Source organism: Ptychodera flava, chromosome 4 (assembly GCF_041260155.1).
Source record: "Ptychodera flava strain L36383 chromosome 4, AS_Pfla_20210202, whole genome shotgun sequence".
In the NCBI taxonomy this organism is placed as follows: domain Eukaryota; kingdom Metazoa; phylum Hemichordata; class Enteropneusta; family Ptychoderidae; genus Ptychodera; species Ptychodera flava.
This window is the reverse complement of record NC_091931.1, coordinates 40907712-40933944: the sequence shown is the minus strand read 5'-3', so window position 1 is coordinate 40933944 and position 26233 is coordinate 40907712. Positions and strand designations below refer to the sequence as shown.

At 39.3% G+C, this 26233-nt stretch overlaps 2 protein-coding genes across 2 annotated transcripts; one reads left to right on the top strand and one right to left on the bottom strand.

The window, feature by feature from the left end:
- Positions 1–261: 261 nt before the first annotated feature.
- Positions 262–7596, bottom strand: LOC139132291 (tripartite motif-containing protein 3-like). The gene is made up of 3 exons (XM_070698679.1): positions 5362–7596; positions 1025–1175; positions 262–371 (listed from the first exon to the last, which is right to left on the bottom strand). Exons 1-3 carry the CDS (start codon positions 7594–7596, stop codon positions 262–264), a joined length of 2496 nt encoding a protein of 831 aa, XP_070554780.1.
- Positions 7597–22295: 14699 nt separating this feature from the next.
- On the top strand, positions 22296–25833 carry LOC139131760 (heart- and neural crest derivatives-expressed protein 2-like). Its single transcript, XM_070697989.1, has 2 exons — positions 22296–23123; positions 24621–25833. The coding sequence occupies exons 1-2, from the start codon at positions 22623–22625 to the stop codon at positions 24714–24716; spliced, it is 597 nt and encodes a 198-aa protein (XP_070554090.1). The 5' UTR covers positions 22296–22622; the 3' UTR covers positions 24717–25833.
- The last annotated feature ends 400 nt before the right edge of the window (positions 25834–26233 follow it).

Here is a 26233-nt window from a genome sequence, read left to right as displayed (position 1 = left end):
GTGCGTTTTGCGAATTGTTTCGTATCACTGGGAGTTGATGCAGAGTAAATTTTAAAGGGACAAAAGCTGTAATTTTTTAATCTTTTGTAATATTTTCATGATTTTTGTCGTAGAAGATGTTCAATTTTCGCTTCCTCCTCTTCTTCCCAAACGTATGCCGGTATGCTGATACAAAGGGTTCTCCATACCAGCACAGCGTATCGTTACAAGTGTACAATATACGCAAGCAATGCCGTCATTCTATAGCCCTGTGTTTATCAATTATTGTGGGCATTCAACACATAATATAATGTACTCAACACAGCCTGTCAACACAGCCTTGTCAACAGAGCCTGTGTTGACGAGTTGAATACCAGGTATTTCACCAAGATCTGGGGAGAAGAACATACATCTGTATTGGTCATTGATAGAACACAAATGCTTTAATTGGGGTCAGACACGGTAGATGATATACAGAAGCAGAATACTGAAAAACTTGCCACAAGTTACAGCTTATGTCCCTTTAAACAAGAGAGCGTACGTTGGCATAGTTACATCGGGTCGAAGAATGATAGTGTCCTTGTAGCGTTTCTTATGACATCTACATTAAGTTTGAAACAACCACAACACAACAGTTATCTTCGTTGAATTTTATTGGTCAACAGCAACAACAACGACATCACGACTAATAAACATAAACAACAATACAAACAACAATAATAATAACAACAACAACCAGATTTCTGGGTTCTCTATGCACAGACAAGTAGAAAGCTCTTCTCCATATTCATTTGGAGAAACGACACTTTCTAGCGCTATGTGTACTTCTGTAATTATGTGCGTGTCCCTCGAATTCCTTTCTAGCTTATATTTCTTAAACCGTTAATCATGTGTCGGTTACATGAAAATGTAAATTTTAGAATGCATCATCGTCAGAGTCTGTCACGATATTTTTGTCACAAATAAAGTAATGCAACTTTAAAGCAATGTTTTCCAAATGATTTAAAGAATCGTATTTGAAAATTAATCTATTTTCCCTCCATACCCTTGTTTATAGAGTTAATATCATCATCATCATCACCGTCGTCGTCGTCGTCGTCATCATCATCATCATCATCATCATCATCATCATCATCATCATCATCATCATCATCATCATCATCGTCATCATCATCATATATGTGTAACCGTATTACCTAAAATTTACCGTATACGGAATTTGTGTTACTACAGAAATTATAACACATGTTGACTCGATCGCTTGACCGAGCGTGTCTGCGCTCGGCAACGTCACAAGCAATGACAGATGTTCGGAGACAGGACTAGAAGTGTGTCTGTCGTCTGAAAGATTACGGTCACCGTGTGAGCTCATGGTTCCGGTATAGTATGACGTCAGAGCGCTCGGGGTTATCGCCAGTCGTAGTTCTAACTCGTCGACATTGACTGGTGTGTTTGCCCGTTATTTTTCTTCAAGAGTTTTTGAGTTAATCAATTTGTTTTGAAGTGAAGTTGATAAGCATTCCACTTTTTAAAGTGTCTCAGGCCATAGTCTCATGGGCGAGTTATCGACAAACCTTAATTTTCGTAGCATCTTCTTGCAATAACTGCCACGACGTCTTGAAAAATGAATAATAATTTATTGAATCTTATTGATTAATTACCCTCTTGTACACAGAGAAAATGAGACCTCTTTTGAAGATTTTCACTATGCTCTTCCTACCATTTCGTAAAAATATTAAAAAATACAAACAGAATTGATCTTTAAATCCTGGTCACTGTCGACAAGCTGGAACTCGCTTATGCTGGGATTGAGGACTGCTAATATAAATCGGTAGAAGGGGACGCACTTCAAATCGTTTTACAGAGTGGTTAACAAGCTGAGGGTGGGGGCGCGACTCTTTCCAAACTGCGAACTGATGAGATAAGTGTTTTACTTGCAAAACATAAAAAAGTGAGACAAACACAACATGAGAGATTGGGTAAAATTTGGGGATTTTCTAAATTCTCGTAAAGATTTTCAAGTCAGCAAGTTATCGTTGCTAGTGTTACATCCGAACACAGTCTACATAACACATCTCGAATTCTGACGAGCATTTGAATAATGTAGACAGTCTTTACATAGTTTGGTTCAAATTGCGCCGATAAAACTAATATGGTGGTATGGAGGAATGGGTAATTAGGATAAAATACCCTAAAGTCTCTTTTAGGTTGAGTTTTAAACATAGATTTCTCAATTTTTTTCGACTTGCATTCATTATTTTAGACCAACCATCTCAAATTCTACTATCATCAAAGGGTACTATCACAGAGGCGGGAACACGACAAGAGGATAATGTTTCCCTTTTAGGGCTTATTAGCTGGAGCGCCCTCTTTCATGCCTATGTTACGGGGGGGGGGGGGGGGGCAGAGAAACACTTTTTTTACTTTCAACATAGATGCATTCTAATGCAGTCCAGACTTTATAGATTCCTAATCATACCTTCAAATGCCGAGGAAATGTTAACTCACCTACTGTGTCATTTCAGATTTTTCATATTTAAAGTTCCATTAGCTGTATCTTCTTGCGATTTTTCCGTTAGTTTTGATTGAAATGATCACTGGCTCATGTTGAATAGGCTGTCAAATAACAGAGAATCGCATATTATTCGGAAACATTACGTGCCCTACAACTAAATAACATGTGATTTTACAACGAAAATTTCAATTTTTGTCCGGACAGAAATACAAACTCTGTTGACACGCGGATTGCAACATAGCCATTCTTCTGCACCTGCACGAGCCATTTACAGCAATTTCAAAATAAATATTCATTACTTATGCCCGGCACTTACGTCGTAGTCCATTGTCCGAGCACGTTGCGTAGCCAGATGTCTGGCAATCCTCGACGCAATGTTGTTTTGATCCCGCAATAAACGTGAACTTGTACATCTGGCGTGATCGCGGCGTCACCATATCTGCGTTCTCCCCAGCACGCTGAGCATGCCAGACGTCAACAAATGAGCTCGGAAGGGCAACACGTTTGAACAAAAATTAGCAGTTTTATGTGGCTATAACATCATTAATCATGTTTGTTTCTTCGTAAAACAACATTTGCAACAAATATGAGCCTCCAACATGGAATTTTCCGAGGTAAAAAATGGTCAAAAGTTACAAATAATGGCCTTTAAATTAAAAAAAATGTTCCGTTACTTTTTTTAATAATGACCTTTTAATCCTGTGACACATGTTCTACGCTAGAGCCGCTCAAAGCCAAAACGCGTTTTTCACTGCTGCTAAGTTGCTTTAGATGTCGTGATATGTTCAGTTTTGCTGCATAAGCTGGCTGCTTCATGACGTCATCAAACAGACAGGAATGGGAAAAGGTATTCGGACACGGAAAGTCTTCGGGGTGACATTTTCGAATTTATTTATTTATGTGGAATTGATATTACATATTCAGAAACTGTGATGTTATCTACAGAGAAAGATACATTTCTAAATCGTGGAAATCTATGATGTGGTCAGAAAATATTCAAAATTAATTATACTTATTCGTACGTGATATTAAAACTGTTACAAATGTGATTCTAAATCAGTCCCAAGGTGTTGAGAGAAACCATTACCATCACAAAAAGCTTCAGAATACAAATATTAAAAGTTCCAAACTACTGTTGAACGAAGTAACAATGGAAACTTCTATATTATACAACCTACATCGAGTGCACTCCTAGTTTATCTGTCATCGCACTGACTGGGAAGATTGTGAATGCCAACAATCAAATGGGTAGAAAGTACAAACCTATACACTATTATCGTCTTCAAAAAATTCAAGAATTCACAGTTCGGATTGACATTTTAAACTCTTAAATATAATCTACTCTTAATCTGAAATTACACTCTTACTTTGAAGCTGTATTTTGCAAAGCTCTTGGTTGTATTTGCAGCAGTAAATATTTATCAAGTATTGATTGCAAACATCTCCTGATGAGAATGACCGCTATGAAATGTGAAATACTTGCTTGTTCAAGAAATCACCACTTTGCAATGGCTGAGCGATTACAATCTGATTAAGTCACGTCCGTCATTAACCAACTACAGATTAACCCTTTCACCACCATAGTTTGGCCCAAGTTTATTGTTATCGATGGTGTTTGTGGAACTGTTAGCAGGGTATTAGGGGTGAACAGGTTAAACCGCGCACCACCAGACCTTTGTTACATCCCTATTGTTTTCAATAAATGTAGAACTTACATAATTGGGAATTGGAATGAAATGGTTAAAATAATAATAGCTGTGCATATGACAAACATAACGTTTAAAAGCCTAAACGTTAAAACAAAAGAGACACTATGAAAGACATGAAATGTGGCATTGTAATATAAACTTGAATGAATTACTTAGGAACATGGCGAACCGACATACGTCATGGTTCTTGTCATACGCTGCGCTCCAAGCAAACTCTTCACATCAGCTGTTTCAATGAACGGCAAGTGTTTATCAACTCAGAAGGCAAAGGCTAACTGGCTTCATACTGAGCCCTAGAGTAATTTAATATTATCTTAGGAGGTACATTCGTATGTAATTACCATGAAAGGCACCCTCAGGAAATACACTGATATTTACCATACGGAGGATGTGGTCATGACGGTGTTCATCAGCTGTGCTGATACGTTACTAATGTATTCATGATCACCACATAATAACGTTAGAACGATCAAAATTGACACAAAACCTTCATCAAATTGTTTGGAGAAAGGAATCTCGACACGATGAAAATCCAAAGATATTCAAAATGTCAAATGAATGTCGTTAATGTTACGTCCAACTGAAAAGACAGATTAAAGTAATTTCTGTATCGTACTGTACCATATGTTACATCGTGTTTTTACGTGTATACTCTCGAAGCTCCAGTAGCAGTAACTTTTTGTCTTTTCCGACATTTTTGTTCCGTTAATAAAACATGGGTTTTTCTTGTTGTATTTCAAAATTCATGTAGACATGGTAAAAACAGCCAGTGCGTGTATACTATGATATCCATGGTTATCGTTGACAACTGGATTCTGTTCAATCTGGAGTTCATATGTCAGCAATAACCGTTGCGTATAGTACACAATGCCCCGTACGCGTGTTTGCGGCTAATATTTGTATTCAGACATACCGGGGGAGAAGAACAAGAAACGTATTTGTTTTCTGGAACACAAATGATGAAAATATCAGAAGTTATTGCACCTCTAAACCAGCTGCTTTAACAAGATTTTATCGGTTAACATACTGTTGTACAAAAGTGACGTTTGCACGGACACGTAGCGAAGTGCAATGTACCGTTTCGTTTACCCAACTCCGCATAATATTACACAGGACAGTGTTGTCGTCGAGTTAGCGAAAACGTCACATATTGAACACTTTGACACAATCGTTTCCACAGTCAGTGACGAGCAACTTTGTGAACTGTTCATCTTCCATCACAGAGACGTCACATGGATGGCGAAGACCATCTTCGTCTTGGTCGACTCGACAGACAAATACACCAGATGAGTTGTATTTGAGAACCCTGTTATTATAGTGATCACAGACATACATGTTCCCTGCTTTGTCTAATGCCAGTCCCTCTGGACTGTCCAGCTGGCCGTTATCCCTCCCCTCTGCGCCAAAGGAGTAGAGGTACTGACCATCACCACTAAACACCTGGATGCGGTGGTTTCCACAATCTGATACGACCACGCTGCCGTCAGGTTTAATGGCGACACACCAGGGGTAAGAAAACTGACCAATTTCCTTGCCTTCCTCACCAAAGGAGAAAAGATGTTCCCCATCTTGTTTGAACACTGCTACGCTGTGTCCCCCCATGTTAACGATGTACACCCTCCCATCGAGTGGGCTGATCGCGATTCCTCTCGGTTTTACGAGAGTTTCTCCTCCAAAGCATCTTATAAGTTTACCATTCTCATCACAAACAAATACCTGATTGGCTTTGTCACTTGTTACAAAAATCTCGTCCTTCTCTGACACTGTTGAAAAGCATGGTTTGAAAATACCGCCATATTTCCTGTCGTCGAGATAAATGCATTTAACTATTTTGTCTCCCTTTTGAACCTGACACGACATCTTGAACTCCTGTAACCTTTCGTTACCGTGATCGCAGATCAAAATGCCCTTTTTATTGTTAGCCGTGATCCCAAATGGACCGTTCAATCTTCCAGCTTCTTTCCCCCGCTCTCCGATCTGGTCAACGAGCCCTTTTCTGGGCACTAACTTCACCCTCACGCACGAGCCTTGTAGGCGTCCTTTGGTTGGGACGGACACAGAAATCTCGTAGTCTTCTGCCGCTTCGCCAGCACACCTTAACGACAACGTTTCGTCTTCCTTGTCAACGACTTCAACCACTGTCTTACCTGGGGCCTTACTCACGCGGTCAACAACCTCTGTTTCATCTTTTTCGGAATTGTTCGGATCTTCGGACACCAATGAGAATGAGAGCTCCTCCTGCTGGGAAGAGCCAGCATCCCGAGATGTCAGAACTGTTTCGTACACCTCCTTCAGTATCAACCCGACTTCCTTGTCCTGACAGAAGTCTTCCGACCGGTGGAATTCCAAGAAACTGTCAGCAGCCGGCGGGCATTTTGTGTCAATCTGCAACAGCTCCTTGAATTGAAAGATCATCACATTGATGACAGACATCAACTGAGCATCATTGCCGTAATGCATTATTTTTTCTGTGTACTCCCTTGCGTTTGTCAGGTCGCCCTCTTTTAAGTCAAGATCTTTCAACTGAGTCTTCAGGTTTCTTTTCCTCGAGTTGTACTCATCCGTCAACTCCCCCATCAGTCGTTTACCACTTTCCTCTACAAGGCCTGTCATCTTCGCTATGGTCTCCTTGACACATTCGTTTATCTGTTGCTTCTGTGCCTGAAACCGAGTCTCCAAGTCATTTGTCATTTTCTTGTTGTCGCAGATGCTATCGCGCGCATCATTCTCCTTACCAGTCAATTCTTCAATCATCTCTTTGAGGACTACCTTATGTTCCTTGGCGGCGTCTTTCAGATACCGGTATTTGTGCTCAGGTTTCGAATGGTCCAGTGCTGTGCATTCCAAACAAATAGGAACCTGACAGCTATCGCAGAAGAATTTGACCTCGCTACCTTTATGGCTGCCGCAGTAGATTGGCGGCTGTACGGAGGCTAGGTCATTGATCTTTGCCTCCTCGTAAGCGGCCAGGGACAAGAGGCTGTGATGTCGCGTCACGGGAATCCGTTTGTGCGCGTCGACGCAAGAGACACACAAGACGAAAGCACACTCCAGACATCTCTGTACTGCCTTGTCTTTGTCACAACCTCCACACTTCTCGGGTTCCGCGGGTTCCTCTCCGACCTCTCGTCTCCTACGAAATTCCTCGGCCAATTGGTTGACGAAGAAGTTGCTCGGAAAGTCATCAATTCCATTGTCGGAGAGTCTGTGGATGCGGCAGCAGACGGGACACGTTAAAGTAGGTCGGCTGCCAACCAGCTTGATCAAACAGGTCTTGCAGAAGCTATGCACACACGGAAGTATTTTTGAATCCTTGTATCGTTCACAACACACGACACAGTTCAGGAAATCTTCGTCGATTTTTTCAACGAACTTCGCTTCTTTCGTTTCCATGATTGTTCTCAAGTCGTGTAGTGATATTCTCGTGAAGTGTTTTAACTCTGAATGGACAAACCTCCTCGCGTTTTTGTTTGTAAAGCAGCAAAATGACCTATGACCTTAAATTACCATGTAATGGCAGTCGAGGAATCGGTTTGTTAAGGCGTGGATGTTTTTTTTAACATACACACATATTAACATTATATTTAGTAACAATCGTTTGAATGTCCCCGATTATATCGTGATTACATAAAATCTATGAATTTGACAATGGTATGCGTTTGGTTCCCTGCCCCATTTCTACCGCTGGCTGCGCTGTGCTGCGACAACTCTCCAAACGACAGCGCATGTGCATTACAGAGGTTTTCTTTAAAAGCAGGCCAGCTTTATACAGCACAGACAACAGCTGACCTGTACTGCTTATAAACGCATCTCCAGCTTGCATTTCGCAGGTTACGCAAGGGGACAATAGCAGTAATTTTTGATAAGATTTCCATTATTTTTATGCTATGAAATACGATACAATTTCATTTTCTTCTCAAGTATGTTGAAATATTCATGAACACGCAACCCATCGTATACATCATCAAATGTTATTATTGACAAATAAATCAAATTCAAGTCCAAACCAAATTTTAGTCGTCAACAATAACAATTAGCATATTAACACATATATAGGCAATGTTGACAATTTTAGCAGCCGGCATTTCTACACGGTTTTAGGAGTAGAACAAGAAACAAATACCAGACCGGTGCAAACTAACATCTAATGGAGCTTTTAAATCTAAATGATTCACTACATGAAGACAATTTTCAGTAAATACCATGGTATTGTGCGAATATAGAAAACTGAATACAAACCCAGGAAGAAAATTTGCAAAATGATTATTAACGCTGTATGATTTTGTAAAATTATGCACATACATTAATTAACATGAAAATGGACGATATGGATATTTGAAATATTGTAATGATTGAATAGCAGCTCACATCTTATTAAACTAGCATCAAAAGTAAATCTGTCGCAAATGAACCCTAATGGTTAGTTCTGTCATGAATTAATAGTTTATTCATGTTTTAAAATAAATACCTCACTTTACAATTTAAATATTTGGTTTACTTATTTAAATATTTTGATGATAGTTTGTTACATATTATCAAATAATAATTTATCGGCACTTATGCCGCGTTACGAAAATTCTATGATGCTATGAATCTGTTGTAAACTGTATGCAGGAACTACCCATATCTCCAATACATATTTTCCTGTGAAGGGAAGAATAATAATTTCAGTATCAGGCAATGCCATTAATTGAAAAATTAATTACTGTTGCTATTAATCTTATTCCTATGGCTGTTTTCAATCGTAATGATACTGATTACTAGATCTGTACGATGACCCTTGTCAATCAGATGGTGACGTAATTATATATTTTACAGAGAAATTTGACAATTTGACAACAATTTGACAACACATGTTTGAAAAGTATTTCCTGGTGTACTTACACTTAATGTTGTAGAATTCAACACAAATATCAAATTAAACGAACAATTTGTCTTTATTGTCTTCTTTCATTGTTTGCCCTATCACCATGGATACCGATGTGTGGGGAAGGTCATTTATCTGATTTATCAAATTCAACGTTGATTTTTTTTCCTGCAATTTATTTTTAAAAATCCTCTACGGTGTAACGGTATTTTTTTCATTTCTTTAATTTCTCAGTATTTTTGTCGCGTTATGAAAGTTTCAAGCAATACATGTCAAGGTATATGTATTTTCTTAGAAAGGAAACTCGGGAAGGTTAAGAATGCAAAATTTCTATGTTTATATTTTTATGGGAAAATATTGAGGTTTTAAAGATGACTTGATGCCATTTTACGACATGGTTGTGGTATCTCTAGATTTCTTGCGGGCAATTCAAATTGTGGGAGGGTTATCCTGAATCAACGTGCCAATTGTTTTCTAACAGTGAAATAGTTTACTGTAAACTGTAGCTTCAGTTTGTTGAGAGAAAACGAATACATATTCGACGGAAAATAAACGCGAAGGACATGTTTTTGCTCAGTTTTAACACGAAAATTTTTGCAAAGCTTCCGCAACAGGTTGTTGAAATGAAACGTTTGAATCAAACAGACATTTGTCTTACGACTTCAAGGCAAAGCATTTAATAGTCTACTTCTCCCGGGACGCTGTCCCTCATTTTTAAAGTCAAGACCTCGATGTCAATAGCAATTAGCGCGCTGCTACTATGAAAGAGTATTAAATTCTCTGCAGAATGATGCAGCGACACCAACGGCAGCTTTGTTGAGATTTCCATCGCTTTTAGCGAAAGCGTGTTCCTCAACATTTGTAGAATTTCAATAGTGCTACTTTTTCGTCCTAAAATTTCTTCATGGCACAAATTATCATCGTGTGTACACAGCAATAGAAGGCAAGTCACAAATAACTTCTCACAATGCTCTACATAGTACATGTACTCAGAATTGTCCAGAAGCTCTACATAGTACATTAACAGGATTGGAACTAATTTGGGATAATTGGATGGTAAAGTAAGGTCTTTTTGATCTGCAAATGTAAGCTCATCTGCTTTTCTCTTTTTTGGTTATACACTTGTTTTTATGGTTTTTATGAGTAATTTGTAATATTGCAACATTCAGATGTAGGGCACCTTCAAAATTATTAGTTCCAATCGTGTTCATTGTATTTGGAATTGTCAAGGCCACAAAATCTCGAGAGGGCTTTGCGGAGTGAACTATCATTACGGAACTTATGCGCTACTTTCACAAATTGTCCGTTATCTGTGTCTTACTATAATAATAATAATTTTCTTATAAAAATGTGCTCCAGCAAAGCAAAAGAATGTTGTGTTAAAACCTAGCATTAAAGGTAGAATGCACCGTAGGGACAGACCTTCGGACTCTAAAACTTTTCAATATTTTTCTGGTCTACTGCTTGTACATGTGGGGGTTCATTTTAAAGCTCTTGGAGTAAGAAAATTTTTTACCGTTTTATGTTTTCGAAAATGGAAAATTTCATGTATCCCGTAAAGTAAACACATTTTGAATTCAAATATCGATAAATGTTAGGCAATGTGTTTCTCTGGCACCAAACTTTGCACGATAACCCCTGATTTTTACCCCGTAATTTGGTAAGAGACTGGTTACAAGTTTTAATTTGTTTAGGGAACTTTGAGCAAAAATTTTAGTCTATCACTTCCGCATATTACCTTACATTACGACAAATTATAAAGTGATAACATTACATATTATAATATGGAGCACTAATCCTTTGGAACATTTTATCTGAATTGGGGTTTCAGCTATAGTTTGCCAACTCTTTCATATACTCTCAGGATATTTTTCTTATCAAATAATGATTTACCCGTCGAACAGAACGCACACCAACCTGTCTGTTGTAATAGCGCCATCATTGTCCGTAGAACGCACAACTTTCGTTTTTATAGTGGCCTTTTTGACCATTGATGGTGCTGTTTCGTCAATACATAACTTTTCTTGCAGGCTCCGTGGGTTTATCAGTTCTCAAAGTCATAAATGTATTTAGAGTAGGGGAATTTGCCGTGGGCTTGACAGCATCAGAGATCATGATCGATCGAGAGCTGTTCTACAGACATTGTGACCAATGGTGTTTTAGTTTGCACATATTCTATTCTTTTCTAATGAATTTTGAACAAAATAAAAATGTTGAAGAGGAACAGATAATGTTCGTGACTACCCTCCTGCTGCAAGTTTAAATGTTTCCCTTTCCGTCCATGTTTTTCCCTCTCTCTCATTTCTTTCTCATTGCCAGGAACCCCCTTACGCTTTCCCCACCAATAAACTCCCTCTGCTACCGTCTCCCAATTACAGAGGATTTTTCCACTTATAGAGCTTTTCCCTTTCCATCGGCAAACTCCTGAAAACAACCAAATTATACTCCCTGCCCGTCCATTGGGCCTTTTTTTCAAGGTGCCCGCTGAGCAGTAGAATTGATTTTGTTCCACTCACCAATGTGAAAAAACTGCCCGCCTGCTCTCCCATTCCCCACCCGATGTTACGGTTAAATCGCTTTTATTCGGACAACTTTGCTGACACGGAATTATTGAGCTATCGGTGCTCGGTCGCTTGTTGTTCACAATGTATTCCTACGAACCAACAGCGGTAGCTTTGATGATTCCCATCCGAACAGCGGTCCCGAGAACCAGACTGTACGGAAAAAATATGCCAAAGATATAGGTCCTGCATGAATTGACTCAAAACGTAAACGTTTCTGTAAAATCTCTATTAGCTCAGTTAGTAGCCAGCAACTGACCACAGTCGACTAGAGTCAAGAGGGCGTCATAACTTTTTGTAGAGTCCGCCGTGAGATTGCGGTGCCTGACACCATCTAGCTTAGTGTCATCGAATTACATTCAATAAATCAGTTATAAGTATGATGATGTCTTGGAAAGACATGAGGATCGCTAGTGATGGTGTCAGACTAGTGATTCGCTACAGTTTCGGTGAAAAATAGAACTCACCTCCGAGTTTGATACCTGCAGTGATGCTTGTTAGGCTTTAGCTTTGATGTGAAACATTTTTGCGCAGATTATTGTGCGTTTGAATCACAGTGACGAGTGTTTCGATACATAGCGGCCGCCGCTATGCATCGAAATACTCGTAACTGTGGTTTGAATGCTGACCGTGATGAAAGGTGACTTTAGCATTCTGTGGTAATTTAGGGGGTTATGAGGAACTTTTAAAACCAGAGCATCGGGCATTACTTTCTGCAAAAACACCATTGGAGCTCGCTTTTTTCATCACTATCTCAAGATTTCAATGGACTTGCCAAATCGAAAATGTAATCAGTACTCAAACTGACATCGATCGAACACATGTCAACAGGGTTTGTGCCGCTGAATGTTTTAATGTGGGAAAATTTAGCTAAACATTACTAATTTGGCGTGTTGGAAATAAAGTACAGGTCTTGAGCCTGATATAGTGAGTAGTTTTAGGGAGAGCCATTTGATTTCTGGGGGTTGGACTTTTTTTGGAAAAAAATTGGTGACAGGTGAATAAGAGAAATATTACTTGATCCTGTAATGGCTCGAGAAATAGACTGACAATATAAAAAAAATGCTGTCACGGTGATGGAAAAAATTGTTGCCATACCCATTTGCCCACCCCAGAAATAAATGGTTCTTCCCTTAAATCGTCAAAAGGCCGTTTCACACGCTTCAATCACGATTTTTGTTTCTTCACGTCCCGTCCTCGCTATGAATCTCGTCGCAACATGACAAATAGCCACTCTACCATTGGCTTTGGTAGCACAAATTAACACACTAATAAACATGGACACGGAAAGATACGTTGTGACTAGAAATCTTCAAGGGCATTGTATAGAAAACGTGAATTTCAGAGATGGGGGTGTGCTGTTCTCATATGGTAAACACATTACATATGCTAATATGCGTTTCGGTGTATTTGATATCGACGGTTCTGATAAATATAGAAAAGTAACGCCACTTCCTCTGATTAGATAACGTGAACACACCCTAATTTTCATATCAGACGCATGTAGTGAGACCTCACAATGTAGAAAAAGATCCTGTTTTTACCGAACACGGCCATTAAACCGATTCAAGGAAATCAGGAAGTTAACTGATATAAATTAGGGGTGTTGTTCGGTTTTTCTTGTTACGTTTGCGAAAGTTCCAGTCCCGCTCGTCGAAATTTTACTTCCATTGCTTAGTTCTTCATGCCGAAGCTGCTGAAAAAAAACATAGCTGAGCTAATGTTGAGCGTTTAATTAGCAAGCTCGAAATGTGCTTTACCGCGTTTACACTTTCGTTGTGGACGTAAAAGTTCTAATTAGATAAGTTGTACGACTGTGTCCCTTGGATAGACTGGAAATGTAAAGCATGTCTAGTACGTTTTGGCGGGAAGCAAAACACAATAGTTTTCATGCATCTCACAGCACTGCTTAAAACCTTTCCCTACACCTTGTTCAACACTCACCATTATGAAAATTCTACATATGGGAGCATAATTTTTTCAAACAAATCTTTCATTTAATAAACATTTAAGCAAGATTATTCATTGAGTCGCCCCCATTTTCTCAGGGTAAACCAAATATCATATATACAATAGAGTTTTGTGAAAAAAATGAGTCACTCAGGAGGAATTTCGTATCACCTGACGCCTGGCTGTTATCAGGGCAGATACTTGCCAACCGACAGGTTGTGTTGCATGTTACGTACATAGCGGCAAGTATATGCTGATATTCGCGCCTTGTTGGTCTGGCTTTACTTTCGGAATGTACCTACCAGTATGTATTCTTCTGTAATGTAGACATAACATTATTTGGTATTCTACAAAAACATACCCTATTTGCCAATATTGTCAAAGGGGTTAACGATTTTAAAGGTAGAATGTGCCTTCGGGACAGATATTTCGAACTCAAACTTCTACAATATTCTCAGTTGGGCTGTCACTTGTAGGGGCTCATTTTAAAGCATTTGGGAAAATTAAAGTAAATTTTCACCGGCTTAGTTTGTGAAAGTTAGAAAAATAATATTTCCCCATACAGATAATACAGGGATTGCGACCATTTTGCATTTCAAATGTCGGCAAATATTGGGTAAGTTGTTACTCCAGTGTCAAAATTTGCACTTTGACCCTGTGCTGTTAGCTTGTTAACACAGCGTCTTGATTTTGAAAGAGAATGGTTGAAAGTTTGCTCAAGCCATCTGTCTTCATCATGTGGCAGCAAATTTCATCGTTTTTGAGAGGAAATGGTCGCTAACCGTGAATACATGTGTAACGGACTTTGCTATATGGCGTACATGTATGTATGTATGTATGTATGTATGTATGTATGTATGTATGTATGTATGTATGTATGTATGTATGTATGTATGTATGTATGTATGTATGTATGTATGTATGTATGTATGTATGTATGTATGTGTGTGTGTGTGTGTGTGTGTGTGTGTATGTGTGTATGTATGTATGTATGTATGTATGTATGTATGTATGTATGTATGTATGTATGTATGTATGTATGTATGTATGTATGTATGTATGTATGTATGTATGTATGAATGTATGTACGTACGTACGTACGTACGTACGTACGTACGTACGTACGTATGTATGTATGTATGTATGTATGTATGTATGTATGTATGTATGTATGTATGTATGTATGTATGTATGTATGTATGTATGTATGTATGTATGAATGTATGTATGTATGTATGTACGTACGTATGTATGTATGTATGTATGTAGTATGTATGTATGCATGTATGGATGGATGGATGTATGTATGTATGTATGTATGTATGTATGTATGTATGCATGTATGGATGGATGGATGGATGGATGGATTGAGGGATGGATGGATGGATGTGTGTATGTTTGTGTATTGACCACGCTCCCCGTCCCTCTCTTCCTTACACCACGTTGCACGTTGTACTCACTTCACTCGTTGGCATATGACACACAAAATCTGTGTTACTGTTAATCGCATCGGCCTTTTTCTACATAAAATTCCCTAACCGTGTTATCCCTGCTTTGTCATTCAATCTCTGTGTACCTGGTATTGTTGGACCATAGTCTTTTTTGCCTTTATCTACCCTCTGCATAAACCCCACAATCCAACACAGAACACTGTTAATCCCATTCTGCTGGGCAGAGGGGAGCAACATTACAGCAGTGCCCCTTTCTGCATAAACTCCACAGCCGTGTTATCCTTACTGTATCATTCAATCTCCTATGTACCTGGTATTGTATAACCCAAGTTCTTTCTGCGTCAACCATTTATTCCATCTCCCCTGTGTCAACTTCCAAATCCCGCCTATACATCTGTGAGAACCCGACCGTGACACCCTTGCCGTTTCTCTCTCTATATATTATTAATCCAACACTTTCCCGTTTCAACCCCATTATCTTTTTCCCTGTCATTTAAAAACACCTTGCGTGTAATCCGTCCCAGTTAACAAAAAAGGTCCGTGGCTGTTTTACCTCTCAATCATTGGCCACAGGAGCACAGAACATCTGTCCATGGATATCCACTAATCCCTAAGTTTGTTAGCTCCCGATTATTGATTTACATACTTGGCGCACTCTGAATCAACGAAAACAAGATCGTGCTTGAAGCAACAGTAGCTGTAACTTCTGGAGATTTTTTTCACATTTTTTGTTTTGTATGTCAATAGTGCGAGTTCTTGTACTCCCTAACGCATGTTGACTATTCAGCGTCTTTACTTGTAAAATACACAATTGATGACGAGTTAACTATAGTACGGACCTGAATTCACTTGTCAACATTTACAGACTGAGTTGACAAGCTGAATACTGTATCTTAATAAGCTGTTGAGAATAGAACAAGAAAATATATTTAGTGACATTAGTAACAAAAATGGTTAAAAAGTGGTCAAATATTAGAGCCATGGCTGTCTAACATTTAAACCAACTATTGCCAGCAAATGTCTTCAGAAAGCAGCAAGTGAAGATGACTGGCCGTGGGGCGTTTGGCGCACTACGATGGTGTGAGGACTTTACATGTTTCATACGCTTTCTCCTTGTGGCATTCCCTACTCTGACAGCTCTCACTGTTTTACCATGTTCCAAATTTAGTACATGCCCCCACGTGGACAATGCAGAAAAAATGGCAATACCTCAGACATGCGACCCGCAGGAAAAATGGGTATTCACGCAAAATTGTCCCGGTCGGTTATTTGCAGGAGATATTGTATTGTTTGTATGCGTGGCAAATTTCTCAATGGCTGGTATGCAGTCTATGGTCGCCAGATTTTTTTACGACCGTTTCTGTGATCATGCCGTACCTCAACAAAATATGTCTGTCTCGGCATATTTCTGTATTCCAGATTTATCGTCAATGCGTGCATATCAACGTATCCCGCGTACGTGCGAAGACATATTGCAGTATGCCGAACATCCGAACCAGGGTCTGTACATTTCGCTTTCACAACTGCGTCGTTGCTTTACATGTTGAGATACACATACTCATAATATTAAACGCATGCCTTTATAGCACCACAAAACTTCGTTTATGAGAACAATTAGGCAAACTGTGATCAAAGGTATTATGTTACCTTCTGTATGCAAAATACTAATGGTAATATTTTTTTATTCAATCATCTCAGTAATTTGTCAAATCTAACAAATTTAACAATAATTGCAATACATCAAGTTATCAGCCCCTATAAACGGAACCATGGGAAGACTTGTCTATTTGACTGAACACAATGCTGTACCATGACAGTGGGGGTAGCACTGTGTAATCCCAGGATTCTCTGTATTTCAATGTGCAGTTGACTTATGCAGACACAAAATCAAACACTCAACCGTCTGTGAATATTTCCATTAATATAACTGGCTCCAATGCAGACACTTATGGTTTCTTTTTGAAAGTTCTCAGTAAGTCGTTAGGACATCATACAATGCACGTTCATCCCTGTGTATGTGTGAACGTATTTATATGTATTTATGTAAATATATGTATGTATGTATGTATGTATGTATGTATGTATGTATGTATGTATGTATGTATGTATGTATGTATGTATGTATGTATGTATGTATGTATGTATGTATGTATGTATGTATGTATGTATGTATGTATGTATGCATGCATGCATGCATGCATGCATGCATGTATGTATGTATGTATGTATGTATGTATACACACATATATGTATATATGTGTTTGTATAATATATATACATATATATATATATATATATATATATATATATATATGTATGTATGTATGTATGTATGTATGTATGTATGTATGTATGTATGTATGTATGTATGTATGTATGTATGTATGTATGTATGTGTGTATGCGTGTGTGTCTATGGCGTACAACAGCATATATGCATAGCAGAATTACTTGTTTGAGACAATTGAAAACGGGACGGCCTTCCTTCTGCAGGCCTGTTTGTGACACATGGTAAACGCTTGCACAACAATTAACAAGAAGTTCTTGGTTATTACTGAACATAGACTCCAATAAAACGCACTTCAGAATAAACTGTTCGTTACCAATCGTTGAATCGTTCACTTTGGTGAATATTGCGAGAACTCGTGGCGATACTCATCTTTCAGACATAATTCTTTCTTACCTCTGCACCAACAGGGCGATACATTTTATGCATACCGGAAATATTGTATTTTATTTACTTTGGTGATTGATTGATTTATGATGCTCGTTGACAAGATACAGCCATTTAGGAAAAAAATCAGTAGCATAGCTGTAATCAAACGTCGCCCTTCTGGTGCAAATGCCAACTATGCTCCTTAAAAAATCTTAGGGTTAATGAAAATAAAAGTACAAGATACATAGGTTACTGTACGAGCTTGGAATGTACGCGCTGAATGGGACCAAGATGGTTTGACAATTTGTCAATTGTCATTTGAAATCAGATATTGGAAATGCATCACGCTTTGATTTGAGATCGACCAGCATATGGCACATTCAGGGATAAATGGCCAATTTAATAATGAGAATTTGCATATGTAATTAAAGTAACTGTTTTTCCTACGTGTCGTAGACAAGGATATTCAGCTGCTTGCAAACCATTTAGGCCGCGCATTTAGGTCATTAAACACATGGAAGGATTCGTTATAAACAGATGCGCTTATAGCTGGCGAATAGACAGTTTACTGATAAACCACTGAATCTTGCCTTGTGTTCACAGATACACTTGGCCCATCAGTGGTGCATTTTTTCTCGCTCGCCGTTACTTTACAACCATACAAAAATCGATTAACGGACTCCGCTGCATTTCAGTGTACACCGGGGAGTACCGTGGCCCCTACACGCCACGGAACTCTATTACTTTTGAATATAAACTCTAATTTTTCTTGACGATATCTTTAATATTGTAAGAGATTTTATTTCTCCACCGCAAACTTTTAATTTTGTACGGGCAACTTTATCTTAACATTATCTTAACTTTAACTTCTCGAAAGTGGTTTTAGTTTTAACAATAAACAAAATATGTTTCTCAAAAGTATTTTTTATTTTGTAAAACAAAAGTAAAATTTTTCAAGATAACAAACTCCCCTACACGTCATGGAAATTTATTACTTTTGAACATAAACTCATATTTCTTGACAATATATTTAATATTTGTAAGAAATTTTATTTCTCCACAGCAAACTTTTATTTCTGAACGGGGAACTTTATTTTTGGGGTAAACTGTTTTAAAAACTTTTAACAAAAACACTTTAACTTTTAAAAAATAACTTTAACTTTGAACAAAATATTGTTTCTCAAAAGCGTTATTCGAAAAGAAGTAAAAATTGTTCACAGCAAGAGTTGAAGATTTTGCTAAGCGCGAACTGAGTTACTTAAATGACATAACCTTATGTCTTTAGAGCAGAAAACTTAAATTCTTAAAGAAAAGTTTTATTTTTCCAAGAGTAAAATTAATTTCTTTATGGAAAAAAGATTTTCTCAGACCAGCAAATTGAAATACAGAGAATAAAACTTTTGTTTCAATGGCGAGAAATTATTTTCTGAAGACAACAAAACTAATTCTTTCAAGATATATTTTCTACATATGAGTGTGGTTTAAGAATTGGTAAAACTGAACTGAGAAAGAACGAAAAAGGAAGGATGAAAAAGTCAAACTTACTTTTCTTCAGAGCGAAATTTATTCCTGAGAGGAGAAATATTTCATGTGAGGGCGCAATTACCTATAATGCATAGCAAACTCTTTCTAGCGAGAGTAAACATATTTGGGGAAGAGTAAAACATTTTTCCGACGAGCAAAACTTTATTTTAACGGCGGCGGAAGTTAAAGTATCCCACCATGCAACACCCAAGTTTGATGACCCAGAGTCTCCGAGACAACCATGACTGACTTCATCGGCGATACAGGCACGCTAGCCCGGCCCTAGCTGCAGTACAGTACCTCGAGGTTTTACCTGGGTATTTGGGTCGGACGGTTTGCCGTACTGTACTGCAGCTAGCCCGGCCCTACCCTGCCTGCGTACGATGCTGTGTGTTGGGGCCGTATAACGCCGGGAACACACAGCATCGTACGCAGGGCTATGGGCACGGGCACGCAAACGAGTCAGTTCAACAGTTGCCACTTGTCTGAGTCCCCGAAGAACGGTTTTGTGTTTGAGTGATTCGTCCTGACTGCAGACGTTGTGCGACGGGATGGACCGCATTGGGTTCTTCATTAGCTCTGCATGGGCTGTGTGTTACCGGCGTTATACGGCCTCCCACCACATAACGCCGGTAACACACAGCCCTGCCATGCAGAGCTATTCCTTCATCGTTGATGTTGTGTGATAGTCATCTTTTCTATCAGCCAGATTCGTAATTGATAGAGTCTTCGACTGAAACTGAACCTGGCCCACCAGATTTGACCACAGTCGAGCGTGGTTCAATACAGTAGTTGTTGGTCCACAGCTGTGGTGTTTTCGGACGGGATATGCCTTTTACGGGCTGGTTGACTTTCACGTTTTTGACCCCGCAAAACACGTGAAAGTCAAAACCAGTCCGCGACTGTGGTCAAATCTGGCGGGCTCGGTTCACTTTCAGTTTCTATAAATCACGAATCTGGCTTCTCCTCTTAGAAAAAATGAATATCACACACATTGGCTGTGTGTTACCGGTGTTATGTGGTGGGAGACTGTATAACGCCGGTAACACACAGCCCTGCCGCATGCCATGCATAGCCCTGCGTACAGGTCTGTGTGTTCCCAGCGTATAACGCCGGGAACACACAGACCTGTACCGTGTACGCAGGGCTATGCAATGCAGAGCTAATGAAGAACCCCAATGCGGTCCCGTCGCACACCGTCTGCCGTCAGGACGAATCACTCAAACATAAAACCGTTCTTCGGGGACTCAGACAAATGGCAACTGACCCGCGTGCCCGTAGCCCTGTGTACGATGTTGTGAGTTCCCGGCGTTATACAGCCCCAACACATAGCATCGTAAGCAGGCAGGGTAGGGCCGGGCGGGCGTGCCCGTATCGCTGATGAAGTCAGTCATGGTGGTTGTCTCGGAGAGCAGATCGTCCATGTAGCCGACACGAACACGAACTGTCTGATACCGGCTACCAACTCGGAGACTCTGGGTCATCACACTTGGGTGTTGCATGGTGGGATACTTTAACTTCCGCCGCCGTTAAAATAGTTTTGCTCGTCGGAAAAATGTTTTACTCTTCCAAATATGTTCACTCTCGCTAGAAAGAGTTTGCTATGCATTATAGGTAATTGCGCCCTCACATGAAATATTTCTCCTCTCAGAAATAAATTTCGCTCTGAAGAAAAGTAAGTTTGACTTTTTCATCCTTCCTTTTTCGTTCTTTCTCAGTTCAGTTTTACCAAATTCTTAAACCACACTCATATGTAGAAAATATATCTTGAAAAATTAGTTTTGTTGTCTTCAGAAAATAATTTCTGTCCATTGAGAAAAAGTTTTATTCACTATATTTCAATTTGCTGCTCTGAGAAAATCTTTTTTCCATAAAGAAATTAATTTTACTCTTAAAGAAATTAATTTTACTCTGAAAAAAACTTTTCTTTAAGAATTTAAGTTTTCTGCTCTAAAACATAAGGTTATGTCATTTAAGTAACTCAGTTCGCGCTTAGCAAAAATCTTCAACTCTTGCTGTGAACAATTTTTACTTCTTTTCGAAATAAAAACGTTTTTGAAAACAAATATTTTGTTCAAAGTAAAACTATTTTGTTCAAAGTTAAAGTTATTTTTTAAAAGTTAAAGTGTTTTTGTTAAAAGTTTTAAAAACAGTTTACCCCAAAAATAAAGTTTCCCCGTTCAGAAATAAAAGTTTGCTGTGGAGAAATAAAATTTCTTACAAATATTAAATATATTGTCAAGAAATATGAGTTTATGTTCAAAAGTAATAAATTTCCATGACGTGTAGGGGAGTTGTTATCTTGAAAAAATTTTACTTTTGTTTTACAAAATAAAAAATACTTTTGAGAAACATATTTTGTTTATTGTTAAAACTAAAACTACTTTCGAGAAGTTAAAGTTAAGATAATGTTAAGATAAAGTTGCCCGTACAAAATTAAAAGTTTGCGGTGGAGAAATAAAATCTCTTACAAATATTAAAGATATTGTCAAGAAAAATTAGAGTTTATATTCAAAAGTAGTAGAGTTCCGTGGCGTGTAGGGGCCACCGTAGGGGAGCGCTTCCCGATCGTAAAATTAACATTCATTTCAGCCACGACTCTGCAGACCACCCGAAACTTGGAAAGAACTGAGAGGCGGACAAGTGCGGCTTTGTGAGGAGCCATCCTCAAGGGAGATAGGCAGATAGCGATCAAGTATACATCAAGAAACGGCATACGTTGTCTCCAATTGAGACTTTACACCAGCCGTCATCGACACGGCAACATTAACCCCATCCACGTGAGTGAGGTAGCCCAACAACAGTTGTGGTGTAGACAGGACGACGCGACGTTCTGCCCAAGACGAAATCTAAGCATATTTCCCGATAACCTCCGCAATATTTAAGTTTTTATTTCATATTTCGCCATGACATCGACACCATGTGCACGTGTGCTGGCGTGGTTTCCGATTGAGTCACGTTAAACTTCTCCAAGCGAACCCAACGCCAAGGTTCTTCAACTTTGAAGAGGCGCCCACCCCTCTCGATTAATAGTGACTTCCAGACTACACCATTTATATAAATTGGCTGTGAACTGCAACTATTGCTATTAAAATACAGTTCCAGTCTATTACGCCTTCACCGAGGCATTTCCTCTCCAACACTCGGATGTTGACTATTTTTTCCCAGTCTCTGCCGTAGGGTTTGTAGGATTCGGGGCTAGGAACAGTTTATGGAAGGTATCTGGTGTACACAGCGTCACTACATAACCATATAGTAAAAACATATATTACCCTGGTCAGAGAGATTGACATTCGTTGCCAAGAACATACGTCCATTTGCCGAACATTTCGGACATCCTGTCTCGCTCACAATTGTCAGCATTTTCTGTTCCTGTATTCTTTTGGACAATAGAAGCTAGTTTCCCGCAAGATGAGTCTTGTCGGCGGCTACAATCAACACCATCCCCATCCTGTGACGCTGTCCATGTCCAGCGACTGTTCGTACCACCACAACGGCGTCCACCCCGGTCCCTACCAAGACCACGACCCACGGTACTACCAAAGCTGGATTCTGAACGGTGGGGAGATGTCTCCATCGGACTACCCTATGGAAACCAGCCCATGCACGTACGACATCTCCGACGGTGCGACCAGGCCCAGGCCCGTTAAAAGGAGGAACACGGCCAACAAGAAAGAAAGGCGACGCACCCAGAGCATCAACGGCGCTTTCTCTGATCTGCGCGACTGCATCCCGAATGTGCCGGCCGACACAAAACTTTCCAAAATCAAAACACTGAGACTAGCCACCAGTTACATTTCCTATCTCATGGATGTGTTAAACAGTGACTCTTCAACGAACGCTATGCCCGACGGCTTCCGAGCTGAGCTCAGGAAACTCGAAAGCAAAGAAGACAAGAGGCGGCGTGACATGGTGAGTTTCATCTTCTTAAGGAGTTTGTGTAATTTGGCTGAGACAATCGAAGCTACGATGAATGAAAACAATCCCCTTTGGTATTGCTAAAACAAGTAAACCTTCTAGTACCCTAAACGTGTGTTGAATAGCATCACCGTGTCGGCTGTATCGACGCAATAATTATTGTCATTTCTCCCTCTGTATTGCTACTGATCTTACAATCCTCTGGCGGATATCTTACTGAAAATATATTTCTTATCAAGTGTGTTGTCTGAATGACGGTAAACATCAACAAGATAGGGCTTTGTATTTCCTATGTATTAACGTTGGTTGATGTCATGTAAAATCGGCTAACGGTAATTTTAAGGGTTAAAATTTCTTCGGTTGCCAAGGAGGGGATCAATAATACGGAATACTCAAAACACTCGATGGTTTGTTATAAATTGAGTGCTGACAGAATTTAATAAAACCCACAGATCTGACATCGAGGGCATAAGATAGATTTCATTTTAATGGTTTCTCTGTAACGGAGTATGATAAGCATAATTATTTTTGGATATTTATTAGTGCATCTGATCCAAAAGTGACCGGTTGGTTGAAGTCTTTCACTCAATTTTGAACTGTGATCCCTTATTCAATCTCGCTGACTGACGCAGGACGTTGCCCAGTGAAGAGTTCGGCGCTATCGCTGTAATTTTACCCCTGTGCCTGGATACTGTTCGACACTGCTAACCAGTGCTAGCGTGCGATTTGGGGGCTCGTCTTGTGTATCAAAAATCCTGATAGATACATACAAATTAACTTTTTGAGTGGGGTTAGCCACGAGAGCCGCAGGTCTAACAGAAAATGTATAAATCACGCAGAATCCAATAACCACCTAAGATACACTTACACAATATTTGCCACTTATGACAGTGTCGGTCTGTTGTTGTTTGCGCGACCTGTTACTCGTAGCTCTTACACGGGGTTTGAATAAAGCCATCCTGAAAAACACACTCAAGAAACAACAGACTTTATCCCTCTTTTTTGTGAAGCTTTAAAAACGCACCTAGAAAAGACCCGGTTCTTTGTTTCAGAATCTACCGACGCCACTCGGTTTTCTCTTTTCAAGTCAGCCTGATTAGACTAACGCTCGCCTATTTCGTCAAAATCGACTAACGCAGTCATTATGGCGTAACGTACATCCTGTGCTTAAATTCGAGGCGAATAGAAACTAGAAGACAAGTTAATATTAAACAAAAGACTCTCACTACACTGGGGTTTTTTTTAAACATTTTGTTGTGTCTTACCGTTTGCAAATACTATGCGAATTTCAGAAACAACGATAATCAGCACCTAAGTCCGTACTGGTGTTGACATCGTACAAAAAACATAACCTGACTTCAGATAATGCTTTGCAAATCTACGCCCCAATACAAAAATCGCTGCACATTACATAAATACCATGTAAAGTTCGATTTACGACTTATAGCTTATTTTATATTTTTGTTTTTCTTTGTTTTTTGTGCTTTGCAGTCGTCTGTTCTTGGTGTGCAATGTAACGGCGAGAAGCGAGGAAGAGGGCGGACTGGCTGGCCGCAGCACGTGTGGGCCCTCGAACTGAAACAGTGAGTTACCCATGGCTTGAAAAATCCGCTTGCAAGTGTGAGTGTCATCAAACGCTGTGACTGGGCTATTTCCGGCAATTTACAACAAGAAATGGACATAGAGGACATTTGGAAACTTACTTCAAATAAATAAGACAGTCCTGAGGCTGGATACATTTCACTTTGTCGAGGTCGGGCGTGTGCTTGCCAATGTGGTGTAGGGAGCGATTGTCATTAGCATGGACATATCTTTGGTTTGCTTGTCAGCAAAGGAGAGTTTATCGCCGTCAGTGTCTTGAACATGAAATGATAGTGGACTCTGCACAACGGGAAAGGGTTCACTAATTAACTCTCTTAAAGCGATGAATCAGTGTGGTATATTCAATCACACCAAAAACTCAGATTTTCATGATTTGGTCGTTGTCCTGCGCATTGTATTTGTTGCACAGAATGCTTGGTGGATTTTACAACACACGTCTCATATACAGAAACACAAAACTGCTCTCATTTTTCATTCCGTCTACGCCGACCCCAGTATGTAAATCTTGCCAATTATTAATTTCCACAGATAATTTTAAGAATTGCAAAGAAATGAACGCCAGGGCAGAGCATAGCAGTTTGTGACGAGGTGGGCGAAAAAGTCGCCCGCGTCACAAATCGAACATCAGCGGGGTAATTTCACCGACTTACCGTCACTGCGAACCTGTTCTCCCGCGTCCAGAAAAACCAACCTGAATGAACTTTAATGGTTTGCTTTCCTTCCAATACATGTACATTTAATTCTAAATCAATTTCTGGCGTATTATGATTTGATTTTTACGGAATACTTATTTAATTTTTATAGAACCGTTCTTTGGTAAATAAATAATATTACTCGAAACTTTCCGTGATCTGACCGATGAGTTGATAGTTTCTCTGCCGGTTGCTTAATCTCAGGGAAAAGACTGAAGACGAATCAAATCCATTGAAAACTCCAGTTTTTTGTCCGCAATAACAACAATAATTTATTCAAAGATTAGTTTGAATAAGGATGATAGGAAATATCTGATTGGGTGCTCTATTATTCTTCAAAGCATTTTATTGGCTTCTGCCCAGGTTTTCTTTCAGAAATAAACTCGAACGTTTCGTTGTTTAGAAGGATATGGTCTGTGTTTGTTGTTTTTTCGACAGTTTCAACAAATGTTTTCCATGTACAGTTTCTCTTTTCACATCAAATTTTGAAACAGAATAAGCACGCTGGGCGCATGATACACTCAATCGTCGTGGCTTCTGCAGTAACATGGAGGATAGAGGTGTCGGCTTTCCTCGAGCCGTTTCTCATAATTGATACTGTGCTCAGCTCAGTTAAGTTTGTTAATTGACGCACCGGCGTATATAACAAGTTACTTCGATGACATACGTCAACCCTTGATACTTGCACTTGCAGTATACAGATATATAGTCAATGGACGTGCGTTTTAAGATTTTGGCTCTGCGAAGTGGACGCACGCGCGTGTACGGTGGGTCTGGAAATGTTACAAACTTGTTTATGAAATGTATTGC

Excerpts from the sequence above, each read along its gene's own strand:
- LOC139132291 (XM_070698679.1), bottom strand. The coding sequence starts at position 7,596 with ATGGAAACGAAAGAAGCGAAGTTCGTTGAAAAAATCGACGAAGATTTC. Across the intron at positions 1,176-5,361 it reads GTGGAAACGATTGTGTCAAA|GTAATACGGTTACACATATA; the intron begins GTGTTCAATATG and ends GGTAAATTTTAG. Across the intron at positions 372-1,024 it reads TATTAACTCTATAAACAAGG|ATCTTGGTGAAATACCTGGT; the intron begins GTATGGAGGGAA and ends TCTTCTCCCCAG.
- LOC139131760 (XM_070697989.1), top strand. The coding sequence starts at position 22,623 with ATGAGTCTTGTCGGCGGCTACAATCAACACCATCCCCATCCTGTGACG. Across the intron at positions 23,124-24,620 it reads ACAAGAGGCGGCGTGACATG|TCGTCTGTTCTTGGTGTGCA; the intron begins GTGAGTTTCATC and ends TGTGCTTTGCAG.